Source organism: Myodes glareolus, chromosome 11 (assembly GCF_982192425.1).
Source record: "Myodes glareolus chromosome 11, mMyoGla1.1, whole genome shotgun sequence".
Classification (NCBI taxonomy): Eukaryota; Metazoa; Chordata; class Mammalia; order Rodentia; family Cricetidae; genus Myodes; species Myodes glareolus.
This window is the reverse complement of record NC_142036.1, coordinates 56,679,837-56,693,604: the sequence shown is the minus strand read 5'-3', so window position 1 is coordinate 56,693,604 and position 13,768 is coordinate 56,679,837. Positions and strand designations below refer to the sequence as shown.

The following is a 13,768-nucleotide window of genomic DNA, read 5'->3' as shown; positions in this document are numbered from 1 at the left end:
CCTGGGCTACTTAGTGAGACTGCATCTCAAAAAACAAAATGTGGGGATATACTCAGTGGTCATCCTGGTAGGCAGGTTCAATCCCCAGCAGAAGGAGAGGAGAGAGGGAGGGAGGAAAGGAAGTGGGAAGGAAGAACAGGTAATTAGAATAGTTTGTCTCCCTGTGGACCAGGTGGTGTGGTCAGAGATGTCTGTGTTGAGGGATCCCTGAAAAATGGACGTCAGGACTCCGCTCTGTGTTCTGTATTGGGGGTGGTGTTTCCGAAGGCATTTGAGTGTTGGGTGTCCATGCAGCAGGATGTGTTTTATTCCTAGAATCTCAGCCAAATCTATTATGAAGTTCCAGCTCAACCTTCTTACATAACCAAGGTTACTATTCTATAATCAGTATGTTAATTCTTAGGACTTTTTTCTTGTGGTGATAAGATATAATAAGCAGAAAAAAGATCCATTCTTACATTTGTAAATGAAGTCAAGCCTTAAAAACTGTTCCAGAGTCTCTGGAGTTTCCCTTTTGTGACATTACTCTCACAGACTCTGAAATCACTGCACAGGGTAACTGACCTTCCCACAGTGAAGGCTGCACAGAAACGGCTGTGCCCCAGTATCCACCAGTGAGGGTCACACACCACTGACCCTGTGTGATAGGGCTGTTATTTGTGGACACAGAATCCAGTAGGTGTCTTTCTAAATCTACTGTGGTGTAAATCCTTCTTTCTCAAAATAGAAACAGACTCAAACGCTGTTGTTAAATTGGTTACAGTGTAACATTTACCTAGGATTTTACAACCATTTCCACACTCATAAATCTTTGTCACGGTGTTCAAAACTGTATCTCAGGGTAGAATCTACTGCAGGTAATCACATACTGGTGGTTCAAAGGTTCTGAGCGGCATCAAAGCTGCTCCAGTGTTTGTCCTTGGTACACATAACTATGTGTGCTTTCAGAGCCAAACCTCCAAAGGCTATGGAGCAGAAAGTCTCGCACGAACCTACCTGGTTTCGGTGGCATTTCCCCTTCTCCTGACCTGCATTTCCAAACTCTCCCTTCCTTGCAATGTTCATCTTCACCCCCTCCTTCATCCTCCTTCCTCCTTTTTATTCCTCTGCTTACTCTCTCTTTAAAGCAACACTGTATGGCACTAAAGTTACTTTATTCCAAGTTCTAAATTAGTAAATTTTCTGGTTTACCAATTACTTTGTTGCAATATGGAAGGTTAGCTCTTTTTTTCTGGATCGTATGAACTGAATGTTCTAGACAAAGTGGACGTTACTACAAGTTAGACACTAGGAAGACTCACTTGAAAAGTTGACCATTAACTTATAAATTATTAAGTTAGGCAGAAAAATTCAAAATTCCCTTCAGAGGCAAAAGAGCAACACAGAGCACTAAACTTGTAAAGTATTTTATTGACTCTGTTTAGTACCATTTAGTTGGTGATGTCACCAACTAGAAGTTAGTGTTTGAATATATATATATATATATATATATATATATATATATATATATATATATATATAAAATCACCAGTCAGTGTTTAGAGGAGAAAACAAGTAAAACCAGAACAAAGCAGAAAATCTGGATGTTGGGAAATTTTACTGTTGAAATCTCCAGAGCATGTCCAACCTGCATTTGTCCCAGGAGAGCTATGAAGGCAGCCCAATACATTTGAAAATGACAATGCTGGATGGCAATGGCCTTCGAAGGACAAGAACAAGTCATCAGAAGCCTGGTTTCCCTTGAGTGTCTCCTGAACAGCACCATCTGTACCAAGATGCCTCCAGCGTGTTATTGTATCAGACAGTACAATCAAGGAGCTGATAGTACAGACCCAACACTGCCACTGCAAACGTTGCATGGAGTGCTACTTTATGACTTAACTATTAAGTTTGGAATAATATTCAGTTAATGAAGCAGCCTGAATTACTGAGCCTCTTTGTTCTTTAAAAATAACCAAGACTACCAGCTATATAAAGTCTGTGCCAGTTTCTGCTGAAATAATAATCTTGGTTTAGCTTAAAACTATCCTTCTGATTTTAAAAAGTCAAATTTCTGATCGAAACAGGATTTCACTATGTAGCTCTGGCTGGTCTGGAACTGTAGTCTACACTATGTAGACCAGACTAGCCTCGAACTCACAGAGGTCCATCTGCCTCTGCCTCCGGAGTGCTAGGTGTAAAGGCGTGCACACTCAGTTAAAACTGTGGAACTTTCAGTCTCTCAAAATTCAAACCTTGGAACAACACGCCGATTACTTAATTGGTTGAGCATAACTAACTCGCACCAATCCTGCGGAACACCAAGGCAGGGTAGAGGATTTACCCGCATATCTTCATCTCTGCTTCCTCCTAATTTGGGAATAAAGCCAAACAGGAGAGAAAGGCCTCATTCTCAGATCACACTATGCAAAGGTAGGTGTAGGTGAATCACTTTAGGGATGGGGGATAGTAAATGGGATTCAAACCTCACAGAATTTTGAATGTGAGAAGAACTTAGCAAGTAGTTCTCTACCTCAGCTGCACACAAGGCTCAAACGCAACTAAAGGATGAGACAGGAGTGATGGTACATGCCTGTGACCCTAACAATTGGGATGTTGGGGCAAACAAATGCCATGGGTTTGAAGCCAGCCTGTGCTATGCAGAGGTTCCAGGACAGGCTGGAAAATCAAAACCAGCTAATCAATAAAGCAAACAAAACCAGAATTATTTTGAAAAAGGAAAAAAAAAAACCCAAGCCCTGCCCTCAGATATTTTGTTTTCATTGATCTGGCATGTGATCGCGAAGCTCCTCAGGTGATTTAAATGAGCAGTCAGTGCTAAAATTCTTTGATCTAGCCAGCTTCCCGAGTTCACCCATAAACACAATTCAGTACACAGAGAGAAACAATGTCAGACATGGTTTCTTTAAAAATCTTGCTTTTTTTAGCACTTGGAAGGTTGAGGCAGGAAGATTTTGATTCTGAGGTCAGTCTGGGCTACATAGTAAGACCTAATTTTAAAAAATAAAATAAAAACCATCTCCGATGGTGTATGCCTGTCACCACAACACTTGACGGAGAATAAGAGGAATTCAAGATGGCTTTGTCTTTGGGCCAGCATGGTAACTACCCAGGACCTTGTCTTATCACCAGTCCTTAACAAAATAAATATAAATAAGTCTCGATTTGAATCTGTTCTGCATCATTTACTGATTTTGTTTGCTTTTTTCCTGAGACAAAGTTTCTCTGTGTAACCTTGGCTGTGCTGGAACTTGCTCCGTAGACCAGGCTGGCCTCAAACTCAGAGACCCACTTGTAAGGGAGGGGGAGCTGCTTGTTTGTCCTGGCCGCTGGGCTAGCTTAGAGTTCTTCTTCACCCACTTGCCTCTGCTTCCTGATTGCTGGGAATAGCTGCAAGGCTCATTTGTTAATCTTAGGAACTTGCTCACCTTTTTCTGTGCCTCAATTTTTTCAAGAAGACAGACTGCTTGACTCATGGAAGAGGGGAGACTTTTACCCCTGACAGGATTAGAGAAACTGATACTCAATAATGAGTAAATCATCTATGTAAATCAAGAATTTAAGGATCTAATTATGTGGACTAAGTGTCATGCCTCTAATCTCAGCACTTGGGAGGTATAGTCAGGAGGGTAAGGGGTTCAAAGTCAGGCTGGCTTACAAGAGATCCTGCCTCAGAAAAGAATCTATTAAAAGTACCAAAGAACATTTGCACATGAAATGATTTTAATTTTTTTTCACAAAGAGGACTTTTTATTTGTCTCTACTAAAAGCCTGGATTTTACATCAGCTCATTCAACTTTTGCAACAGTTTTGTCACCAGTAATTTTTCCAGAACCTTCACCATGGAGCTCCATGAGTCTTCTCATTCAAACTTGGGTTTCTTCAGCTTTTTTCCTTTTCTAACACATACACTGTGAAACAGATGAATGGACTATCAAGCCTTTTCTGTATCTTTCCCCACGTTGTCTGGAAACAATTTGCTAACCACTCCCTTCAAGTCATTTGTCTGCATTTCTTAGGGCGTGAATTCCATCTTTTTCCAGATCTGGTGGACCTGGTGATACTGCACGTAGGACTTTTGTGCATCTGGTTATTTCTGGTTTTAGTGAAACCAACACAAAACAGATGAAGCAAATAACCATCAGTGGTCCTGACATCAACATGAGCTTCAGTCATGGTCTGCACTTTTTGACCATGGAATGCATTTTGTCCAAGGTAAGAGCCATGCCACGGAAATAGTCAGACAGTTTTACCGTGAACATCTTCGGTGATTACCTTATATTTTCTAAATGCAACTTTGTCATTCTGTAGCTCAGCAAAACTCACTTTAAACACGCGGCCCTCAAGGCCGTCAGATGCAGTTTTGCTTCCTTGAGTTATTGTGACTTCTGATTTTCCAATGTTTTTAATAACATAACTGGAGCCATATGCCAATCATGCCAAGCTCCCATCATGCCAATCTGTCTTAGAAAATGGATCAGCCTCTTTCTTCCTGCCGCCTTTCATCAGGCATTTGTTCCTGCTGTCATGGTGCTCTCTGAGAACCAAGAGGACATCAGTACATTGTCCAGTTCTACGTTGAGTCTCAATTTTTACTGTTTTTGTTCAGTAAAAGCCTTTCAAGTTGCGTGTATCATAATCCTATTGTACTAAGGCAGAGGATGGCAAGTTCAGCACCACCTTGGGCAATCCTTCCTGCCTCAGTCTCTTCAGTGCTGAGATTACAGGTTTCTAGTTTCCAGGTTTTCTTTAGTTTGTTTTGGTTTAGTTTATATTTATTTGTTTCTGCTTAAAATAAATGAATAAAACAGTACCAGTATAGTAAAGAAATATAATATTTTGTTTCATAAACACAAATGTTATTGGGAGGAGGAGGCAGAAGGATTGCTGTAAGTTCAAGGCTGGCCTGGACAGCTATGGAAAGTCCACAGCTCAGCGTAAACTGCAGGCCTACCATGTTCTACCACAGTTCAGGGCCACATGTTCAAGCCCCAGTCCTGCAAGAATAAAAATGGCAACAATAGTAAACAGATACATGCAAATGCTAGTTTGTTCATAAACTATTTAACTGGATGGAATATTATTTTCAAAGTTGAAATATGTTTGATTTTTTTTTTCTTGAGACAGAGTCTCACTATACAGCCCTGGCTAGAACTCTATGAGCTTACATAGATATGCCTCCTCTGTCTCTGCTGTAATGGAAGGGATGAACCATCATGCTGAGTCTTCTTTGTTTTGGGGACACTGTTACCTAGACTGGCTTTAATTTGCAGTGATCCTTCTGCCTTGCGCCTTCCCAAGAACTGAAATAACAAGCTTCAGCCACCACTCCTGGCTTTAAATTTTACTTCAAAAACTGTTTCAATAGCCGGGTGGTGGTGGCACACACCTTTGATCCCAGCACTTGGTTGGCAAAGGCAGGTGGATTTCTGTGAGTTCCAGGCCAGCCTGGTCTACAGAGCGAGTTCCAGGACAGCCAGGGCTATTACACAGAGAAACCCTCTCTTGAAAACAAAACAATAACAAAAAACCAAAAAAATACACACACAAAAAAATCAACCAAATAAAATTTAAAAACATTTTTTTCAATGTTCCAGACACAGAAGAAAAAGTACCACTTCATCTCACTCTTGTAAACGTATAAAAGGTTGAATTCATGGAGATGGAGAGAATAGTCATTACCAGGAACTGAGGAGAATGGAAAGGGGTGGGAAAAGGCTGACCCAATGACTATGTTGTAGATAAGAGCAAGAAGCCCTGCTGTGATGGTGTAAGATGGCAGCTGGTAAGACTCAGTTGCTGAAAATGCCACGTATCTTCGTCACAGTACATAAGGAAATTAAACTGAAACTGGGTAGGGAAGCATCCTCCTTGCTGGCCAGCCCTTAAAGTACTAGGAGTGTTCGTAGGGCACTGGGGGAGAATTGTCATCCACATGCTTACTCAGCTGAGACGCCTTTGTGCAACAATACTGACTGACCAGGCAAGATGAGCCCACTGGTGCAGCTGTGGTGGTCCTGTTAGGAGAGTCACCCGCTCTCTGATTGGAATTCGTGCCTGACACTGTAAACCTGGCCAAAAAGATATGGCCGGGGAGGTCATGGGCCCCACCGGGAAAGCTACTGCTGGTGTCTTGTTAAATAGACCTGATGTACCTATCAACTTGCCTTCTAAATAACTGCTTATGCCCATAGTGTTGTCAACTTTGGTCGGAGAAGCTTCTCTCTGCAGTGGGCAGCAGTGACTGCAGAGACTCATAATGCCTAGGAGTGCCAAGCCATAAACAGTACATCTATATTACCTCTTCCAAAGCTCAGAGGATATCATGGAAGAATCTAAGATACTGGGAAGGAGACGGAGAGGATGGGACAGACTTCCAGGGATGGCGTGACCTGGCTCTTGGCACTCTTGAACTGCTCGGTGTACAGCCGTGATTACCTCCCTGCAGGAGACTGGGTCTGTAAATACCCTATCACGGAGGTGGGGAGGGCTCATGTATCTCTCCTCTTCCAAGTTTATAGGCAGTTAATGATTGAAAGGGGAGGGAAAGGCATGTTTTCAGGGTCATAGCCACTGGTAAGGTGCCCATGTTCCTGTAAACAACCCCAATGTGTCTCAAAAAATTAAAAACAAACAAACAAAAAAAAAGGCAAGAAAGCAGAAGGGGTCCTAGTTGAAAAAAGGAAATCAGTGTAGAGGGGATTAAGAGAAGGTAACCAAGGGTGAGTACGGTTGAAAAATATTATATACATATTTGAAAATGTCATAATGAGACCAACTGTTATGTACCACTAATATGATAATAAGAATTCAAATAAAAATTATTCCCCAGGAGGAATCAAGAAAATAAAATGTTTCATTTGTGGTAGGGTTTAGTAGTTGCCTAAATTGTTATCACTTAGAAGTCTTTTGATTATATTAAAATTTATCTTATTTGCAAAAAAAAAAACAAGACCCCACTATGTAACCTTGGCTGTCCTGAAGCTTGATGTGTAGACCAGACTGGCCTTAGATATACATCAGCCTATGCCTCCCAAGTGCTGGGGTCAAAGGCATAAACCATCTTACATTTTTAAATCTATCTATCATTTATTGGTTTTACAAGACAGGGTTTCTGTCAGCTGTGGCTGAACTGGAATTCACTTTGTGGACCTCGAACTCGCAGAGATCTGCCTGCCTCTGCCTCCTGAGTGCTGGGATTACAGGTGTATGCTAGCACCACCTGGCAAACCTTATATTTTTTTAAAACTATGCTTTATTTGGGGTGTGTGTGTGTGTGTGCCACTGTGTGCTAGTGGAGTTCAGAGAACAACTTGTAGGAGTTAGGTCTCCTTCCACCACGTGGATCTCAAGGATTGAATTCAAGTCAGGGGTGGTGGCAAGCTTTAACCACTGAACCATCTCAGCCAGACTCCAAATTGACCTATTTTTTAAAAAGTGGCATGGTATACAAAGTTTAAGATTCTGTCTCAGTGACTATGTTCTGGCTATTGTTAATTGTTTTGTATTATAATTATTCTTTAATATTTTATTATTGGGGCTGGGGAGATGGCTCAGTGGATAAAAAGCATTTCGCCTGTAAGAATAAGAACCAGAGTTCGAATCTGCATTCAGCACCCACGCAGAAAGTCTGGTGTAGTTTCAAGTCCCCGTTGTTCCATAAATTGGGTCACACCGGTAACCTTACCCTGTATCCTGGGAGGTGGAGGCTGCAGAATAATTTCAAGATCATCCTGAGCTACACAGTGAATGAGGCCGGCCTGGGAATCCAGCCTGAAATAAACATTAGATGTATTACTTGTCAACCAGCGACATACACTCTAGCTTAGGGCTAGGCTGACATAGAATTTATGGCAACTCTTTGGCCTCCTCACCGTCATCAGTTCTGGGATTGGCTTGAGCCACCATGACTCGCCAGTTGCTTCCAATTTTCTTAACTTAAAAAATAGAAGCGGTAAATTATCATCCGCTGTTGTAACAACTTCTTTTAACTTCCCAGTTTTTCTCCCCTTGCGTTTATTTTTGCCCTTATTTGATATTTAAAGCTTCACCCTATTCTAACCTTAACACTATCCATTTAATACAAAAAGGTTTCCAGGACCAGAAAGATGGTGATGCTTGATAACTTCAATCACCAGCATGGTGGAAGAGGATTGACTCTGGCGAGTAGTCCTCTGACCTCTTGCGCACACGCACACACTAAATTAAAGAGTATTTAAAACCAAAACCCAACTAGGGTTTCTTATTATCCGTGGAGTCCAGAGATCAATTTAAGGGAGTTTTCTCTTTAAACCGTAAGGGTTCTGGGCTGGTCCTCACTCTCGGTGCCTGGCACCAGAGTCATCTCGTCGACTCTGATCCTCTTTTCCTAAGAAATGTGGGTGGTTCTGACGAGGTTTACAAAGAGAGCGAGTTTAAACGTTCAAAAGCAGGGTCTAGGAGCAAAACCGAGACTAGAAAAAGTGCGGGCTACTTGGACTGACGGATTCTGTGCAACGCCGACCTCCCACGTGTCTTCCAGAAAACTGGAGGAAGTCGGGAGGGGACGGGATAAAAAGGAGACCGGGGCGCTGGAAGGCTCGGGGCGAGCGGAAGGGACCTCGCGCGGGGAGTCTGGGAACAAGCCTCGGCTGCGTGGGAAGGGGCGTCGGCCTCGAGGGACAACGAAGCCCACGCCCAAGTGGTTTTGCTCCCCGGCCTCGGGGTAGCGGAGGAGAAAAACCGGCGAGAGCTCGCAGAGCGACAGGTGGGAGCGCGGCCAGCCCCGCGCCGGCGGCTTCCGCGAGGCGCCTCCCCGAGTCCTGCGAGCCGCCGTAGTCCCGCCCCCCAGCGCGTGGCGCCCGTGACGTCAGGCGCGCGGGCCACTCTCCTTCCAGAGGTCGCGCTCTTCCGAACGGTCGGCCCGAGTCGCGCAGGCGCAGTCGGGAGGGGAAGTGAGGCGGTTTCCTCGGCGCCTTTTCCGGCAGCGGCGGCGGCGGCAGAGCTGGGAGGAGGAGGTGGAGGCCGGAGGGAAACCCGCGCTTGGGGCGGCGGCTGGAGGTAACCTCACGGGCCGATCCCCGGGAGGCGGGCCGCGTCGGTCTCCGCACCCACGGAGTCCCGGCAGTAACTCCCCTTCTCCCCTCTCTGTGTCCCTGCAGGCGGCAGCGAGTTCCCGCGAGGATCCATGACCTGACGGGGCGCCGAGCCGCGCTCCTCGTCGGGTGACCCGGGTCGGGGCCGAAGCCCGGTGCTTGCGGGCCGGAGGGAGGGTCGCGGTTGAACCGGCCGCGTGCCGAGGCGGCGGCGGAGCAGGAGCTGTCGGCGGCGCTCGCGCGGCGCCCGCGGGGGGGAAGGGCAGTTCCGGGCCGGCCGCGCCTCGCCTCGCCTCGCCTCAGCAGGGCGGCGGCTCTCTCTCCCGGCGCAGACGCAGGGCCCCCGGCGGCGGGCGATGCCCGAGTGAGCGCAGGCCGGGCCCCTGCCCCTAGCAGGCAGCTTCGCGCAGGGCCGCTGGGCGTCCTCGCGGCGGGGCGGCTCCGTTTCGATCTCGCGGCGGCAGCGGCGGCGGTGGTGTAGGCAGAGGGGACCCGGGACACCTGAATGCCCCCGGCCCCGGCTCCTCCGACGCGATGGGGAAGGTGCTATCCAAGATCTTCGGGAACAAGGAAATGCGGATCCTCATGCTGGGCCTGGACGCGGCCGGCAAGACCACGATCCTGTACAAGTTGAAGCTGGGCCAGTCGGTGACCACCATTCCCACGGTGGGTTTCAACGTGGAGACGGTGACTTACAAAAACGTCAAGTTCAACGTGTGGGACGTGGGCGGCCAGGACAAGATCAGGCCGCTCTGGCGACATTACTACACCGGGACCCAGGGTCTGATCTTCGTGGTGGACTGCGCCGACCGCGACCGCATCGACGAGGCCCGCCAGGAGCTGCACCGCATTATCAATGACCGGGAGATGAGGGACGCCATAATCCTCATCTTCGCCAACAAGCAGGACCTGCCCGATGCCATGAAACCCCATGAGATCCAGGAGAAACTGGGCCTGACCCGGATTCGGGACAGGAACTGGTATGTGCAGCCCTCCTGTGCCACCTCCGGGGACGGACTCTATGAGGGGCTCACATGGTTAACCTCTAACTACAAATCGTAATGAGCATCCTCCACCCATCCCCCGGAAGGAGAGAAATCAAAAACCCATTCATAGGATTATCGCCACCATCATCAACCTCTTTCAATTGCCACTTTCTTTTTTGAATCTGAACTCTGGAGTTACTGTTCTACGGTTTAGTGGGGTTTTCTTTGTTTCCCTTTTTTTATTTTTTGCTTTGCGTTAGGGTGAGCTGATCTGATCTGATTTGATCTGATATTTGACACGAATACAGTGCTAGATGCTCTTATGACTTCCAGCAAACGGGGTGGGGTAATAGCAGCTCTTGGTAAAGTCCTTTATAATAATGGTTTGATTTTTTTATTTTGAGAGGATCTCCCCCCATGTATGCTTTTTTCCTTTTTGCCCCGTTTCTTATCACTTGCTGTAGATGGCTTATTTTGCATTCATGCAGACTATGTTGCAAGTCTGTTTCATCTAGTAAACTGAAAATTATTGCTTAATCAAACTGCCGTTTGTCTTTTATATTTAAGGCCTTGTCCCCCTTCCTTGTTAGCGCTAACTTTAGCAATTTCAAATGTGACCTTTTCTATCCAAGACCAGTATGGTGAATTTAGCCCACAGTGGCAAGCTAATGAGTAATACCAGTGTAATGTTCCAGTTGCACAGCAGTGTGTTAAACAGGTAATGGAAGAAGTCCCTTGAAGTGTCAGCTCTTAGCGTGCATGAGTAGGGTAAACTCAAGCTCCCCTACCGTAGCTAACTTTCGCTGCCTGAAACAGCTCCCCTGTAAGAGGGTGCAGATCTTTTTCACGGCAAAGTTGATAACTTTGCTGGTTCCCTCTCTTCTTACCTTTAAAAATAGACTCTTTCCGGAAAATGGAGCAATAATGGTGTATGCCACACACAGACGAAATATTTGTAGATATTTTAAGTGACTTTCGGGCAAAATCAGTATGTTACCTTGTTTCAAATGTCTTAAGACTAGTAGCTTTAAAATTACTAAATATTTGCTTTGTTCACTAATAAAACATTGAAAAAGTCAAATAACATGCACCTTTTACCTAGCTGGGAAAACACACATTCCTGTTGTCACATTACAGCAACTGCTTAAACTGAAGATATATGACTTTTTCTTTATAAATGAGTGATCTACATCTCCATTAATTAAAAACACTGGAAAAGATGTTTTATTTTAAAAAAAAAAGGTGTTTAGTTTTGCTTGATTGTAGGATTAACTCATGCATATAGATATCCTGTTGGTTCAGTCATGCAGTATCTCCTTAAGGAAAGAAATGTGCTGAGTGAGTGGTGTAGACTGGAGGGTGACAAAGGAGAAGTGCAACGGAGAGAAAGAACCTACAGATGACAATGAATGTAAACCTATTTTTCTTTAAGGGTAAGCATTGTGCTCGCTGGTGATGCCCAGATCTTAACAAGATGAGCTGGTTAGGACCAGTTGCTAGATTGAGACCACTATGGTAATATTTTGAACCAAATGTAAGTGTTGATTCAAAATTGTGAAGCAGCATCTGGTTCTTATGTAGCCTTAAGGATTAATGTAGTGATCGTCAAGGAGTTAAACTTAGGGAATTTCAGAAGTGTAGCCTGCAAGGTCAGTATACAGGAAAAGGTGGAATGGTTTTGTTTATGAGGGTGTCTGAAAATTTAAATCAAGCCGGATATCATGGTATAGTTGCACAGTATTGGTCCTTCATGTTTTGGCCATATTGTATAATGGAGCTTTTACCAAAGATGTATGAGAAACAGAAGGCTATACAGAAACAAGCTGTAAGGAAAACTAACTTAAAGCAGATGAGAAAAGGTGCTATGTTGTAGGCTCCTATTGGTGCAGAGGGATTTTTGAATTCAAGATGCAACTAAAGCCTAAAGTTACCAGTTTCACATTAATAAAAATATCTCTAGAAATGAGGCTGATTCACATATTTAAGAACATTATATAGTTGCTTTTTAAAATTCCCAAAGCTCCACCATAAATGTAATTCTTAGTGTTTTAAATGATTACATTTTAAGGTACATAAATATGGTTATACGAATATCAATGCTATAGTAACATCCTGAAACAAAATAAGCACAAAGGTATAAATGCCTAAACTGGAGGAAACTTGAAACCCTCATGTTGATTCTTAAATGTAGTATTCTAACTTGTGACAGACAGATTGGTAGACAGCCATTTTTTTGTGTGTCTTAAAATAACTGGGGGCATAGTTAAAATTTTATACAAGTGATTGCTATTACTGAGTGTTGCAGGTGAGATGGATTGTTTTTAGTTTATTTGACATGTCTGAAAAGGTGGGAGGGGGAAACATTTGAAATTTGAAAACCCTAAACCTTTTGGAAAGGAACTGTAATTTTCACTTACATTTCTTTAAGAGTTATATAAAAGGTTTATAATTGATGTAGTTAAATTGAACCATAACCATTGGTGATACGAAGCAGGAAACAGCCTGCAGAAAAAGTTATAATGGAAGAATTAAAACAATAAGGTCCTAAAGATTTTGTTTAATTGCATCAATTTTTGTATCTGTGTGAATTTATAAACTTGCAGTAAGTTCTGAATGAGGTTAATTTTGTCTGATATAAGTAAATGAGTCTGTAGACTGTGATCCCCTCCCCCAGCTAAAAAGTGCAGTACTTGGAATTGTTCTTTATGGTTGTAGTGTTGATGAAGCACTAACATGCAGAAAATAAAGGAATTACACAGTGCAGTTTCTCACGTTATGTTACTTGGAATAGATGAGTGGGATGTACTGGTATATTGGGCCATGTTACTCTCCAAGGATATATGGTAAAATGTGAATTTGAGACTCACCTGACTTTATAAAAGATAAAAAAGTCCCCCCCCCCCCCCCAGTAGTGGCGGTTTACGGTATTTCCTGTTTTAATTTCACCAGTGTTTTGTGACAACTGAGGGGGAGTAACAGTTGAAGATATGAGGTCTCCCCTCTGCCTTGTAGAGACTAGGCAAGTGCTCCATTACATGCTGGCTGGATCCTTGACCCTTTAAGATAGAGACTTGCTTAGTTGCTCAGGTGGACTTTGAACTTGTGATCCTTGCTTCATCCTCCTAAATAGGGTTACAAGCCTGTGCTACCAAGTCTCTGCCTCACGAGTCTATCCTTCATTTTTCAAATTACAGTCTTAGCATTTTGAAAGTACAAAATTGTGTTGGTAAGGAATTGGCTTGAAGAGTTCCTTTTCTCTTTTTAGTTGTCTTAATTTTTAATAGTTGGATTTAAAAAATTTTTTTAGAGTTCAAAGTTGCTTGTTTGATAATAAGGGCAGAATTATAGCCATGTGGAAGGTAAAATTGTGTATGGATAGCTTGAAATCATTTAAATATTCTTGTAAGCATTCCCTATACTATCTGTCAAATTTTTTTTGTAGGTTTTATTCTATAATGTCTAGATGAGACATACAATATGATTTAGATAATACATTAAGGCTAGGTTAGCCTACCTGTAATCCTAGCACTTGAGTGGTGGAGGCAGGAGGATCAGAAGTTTGAGGTCAGCCTGGTCTATTTGAGACCCTGTTGTAACTAACTAGCAAATAAGGGTCAAAATGATACTTCTAGCATATCTATTACTGTAGCTTACTGAGATGTCCAAGGTCAGTTTTTCAGTGGTAACAGTAGAAAATATTTTCCAATG

The 13,768-nt window shown here is 43.7% G+C and overlaps 1 protein-coding gene and 1 pseudogene across 1 annotated transcript; one reads left to right on the top strand and one right to left on the bottom strand.

Annotated features, from left to right (window-relative positions):
* Window positions 1-3,734: 3,734 nt before the first annotated feature.
* On the bottom strand, window positions 3,735-8,344 carry LOC125387899 (small ribosomal subunit protein eS1 pseudogene; annotated as a pseudogene).
* A 538-nt stretch (window positions 8,345-8,882) lies between these two features.
* On the top strand, window positions 8,883-12,823 carry Arf6 (ARF GTPase 6). Its single transcript, XM_048415582.3, has 2 exons — window positions 8,883-9,039; window positions 9,141-12,823. The coding sequence occupies exon 2, from the start codon at window positions 9,609-9,611 to the stop codon at window positions 10,134-10,136; it is 528 nt and encodes a 175-aa protein (XP_048271539.1). The 5' UTR covers window positions 8,883-9,039; window positions 9,141-9,608; the 3' UTR covers window positions 10,137-12,823.
* The last annotated feature ends 945 nt before the right edge of the window (window positions 12,824-13,768 follow it).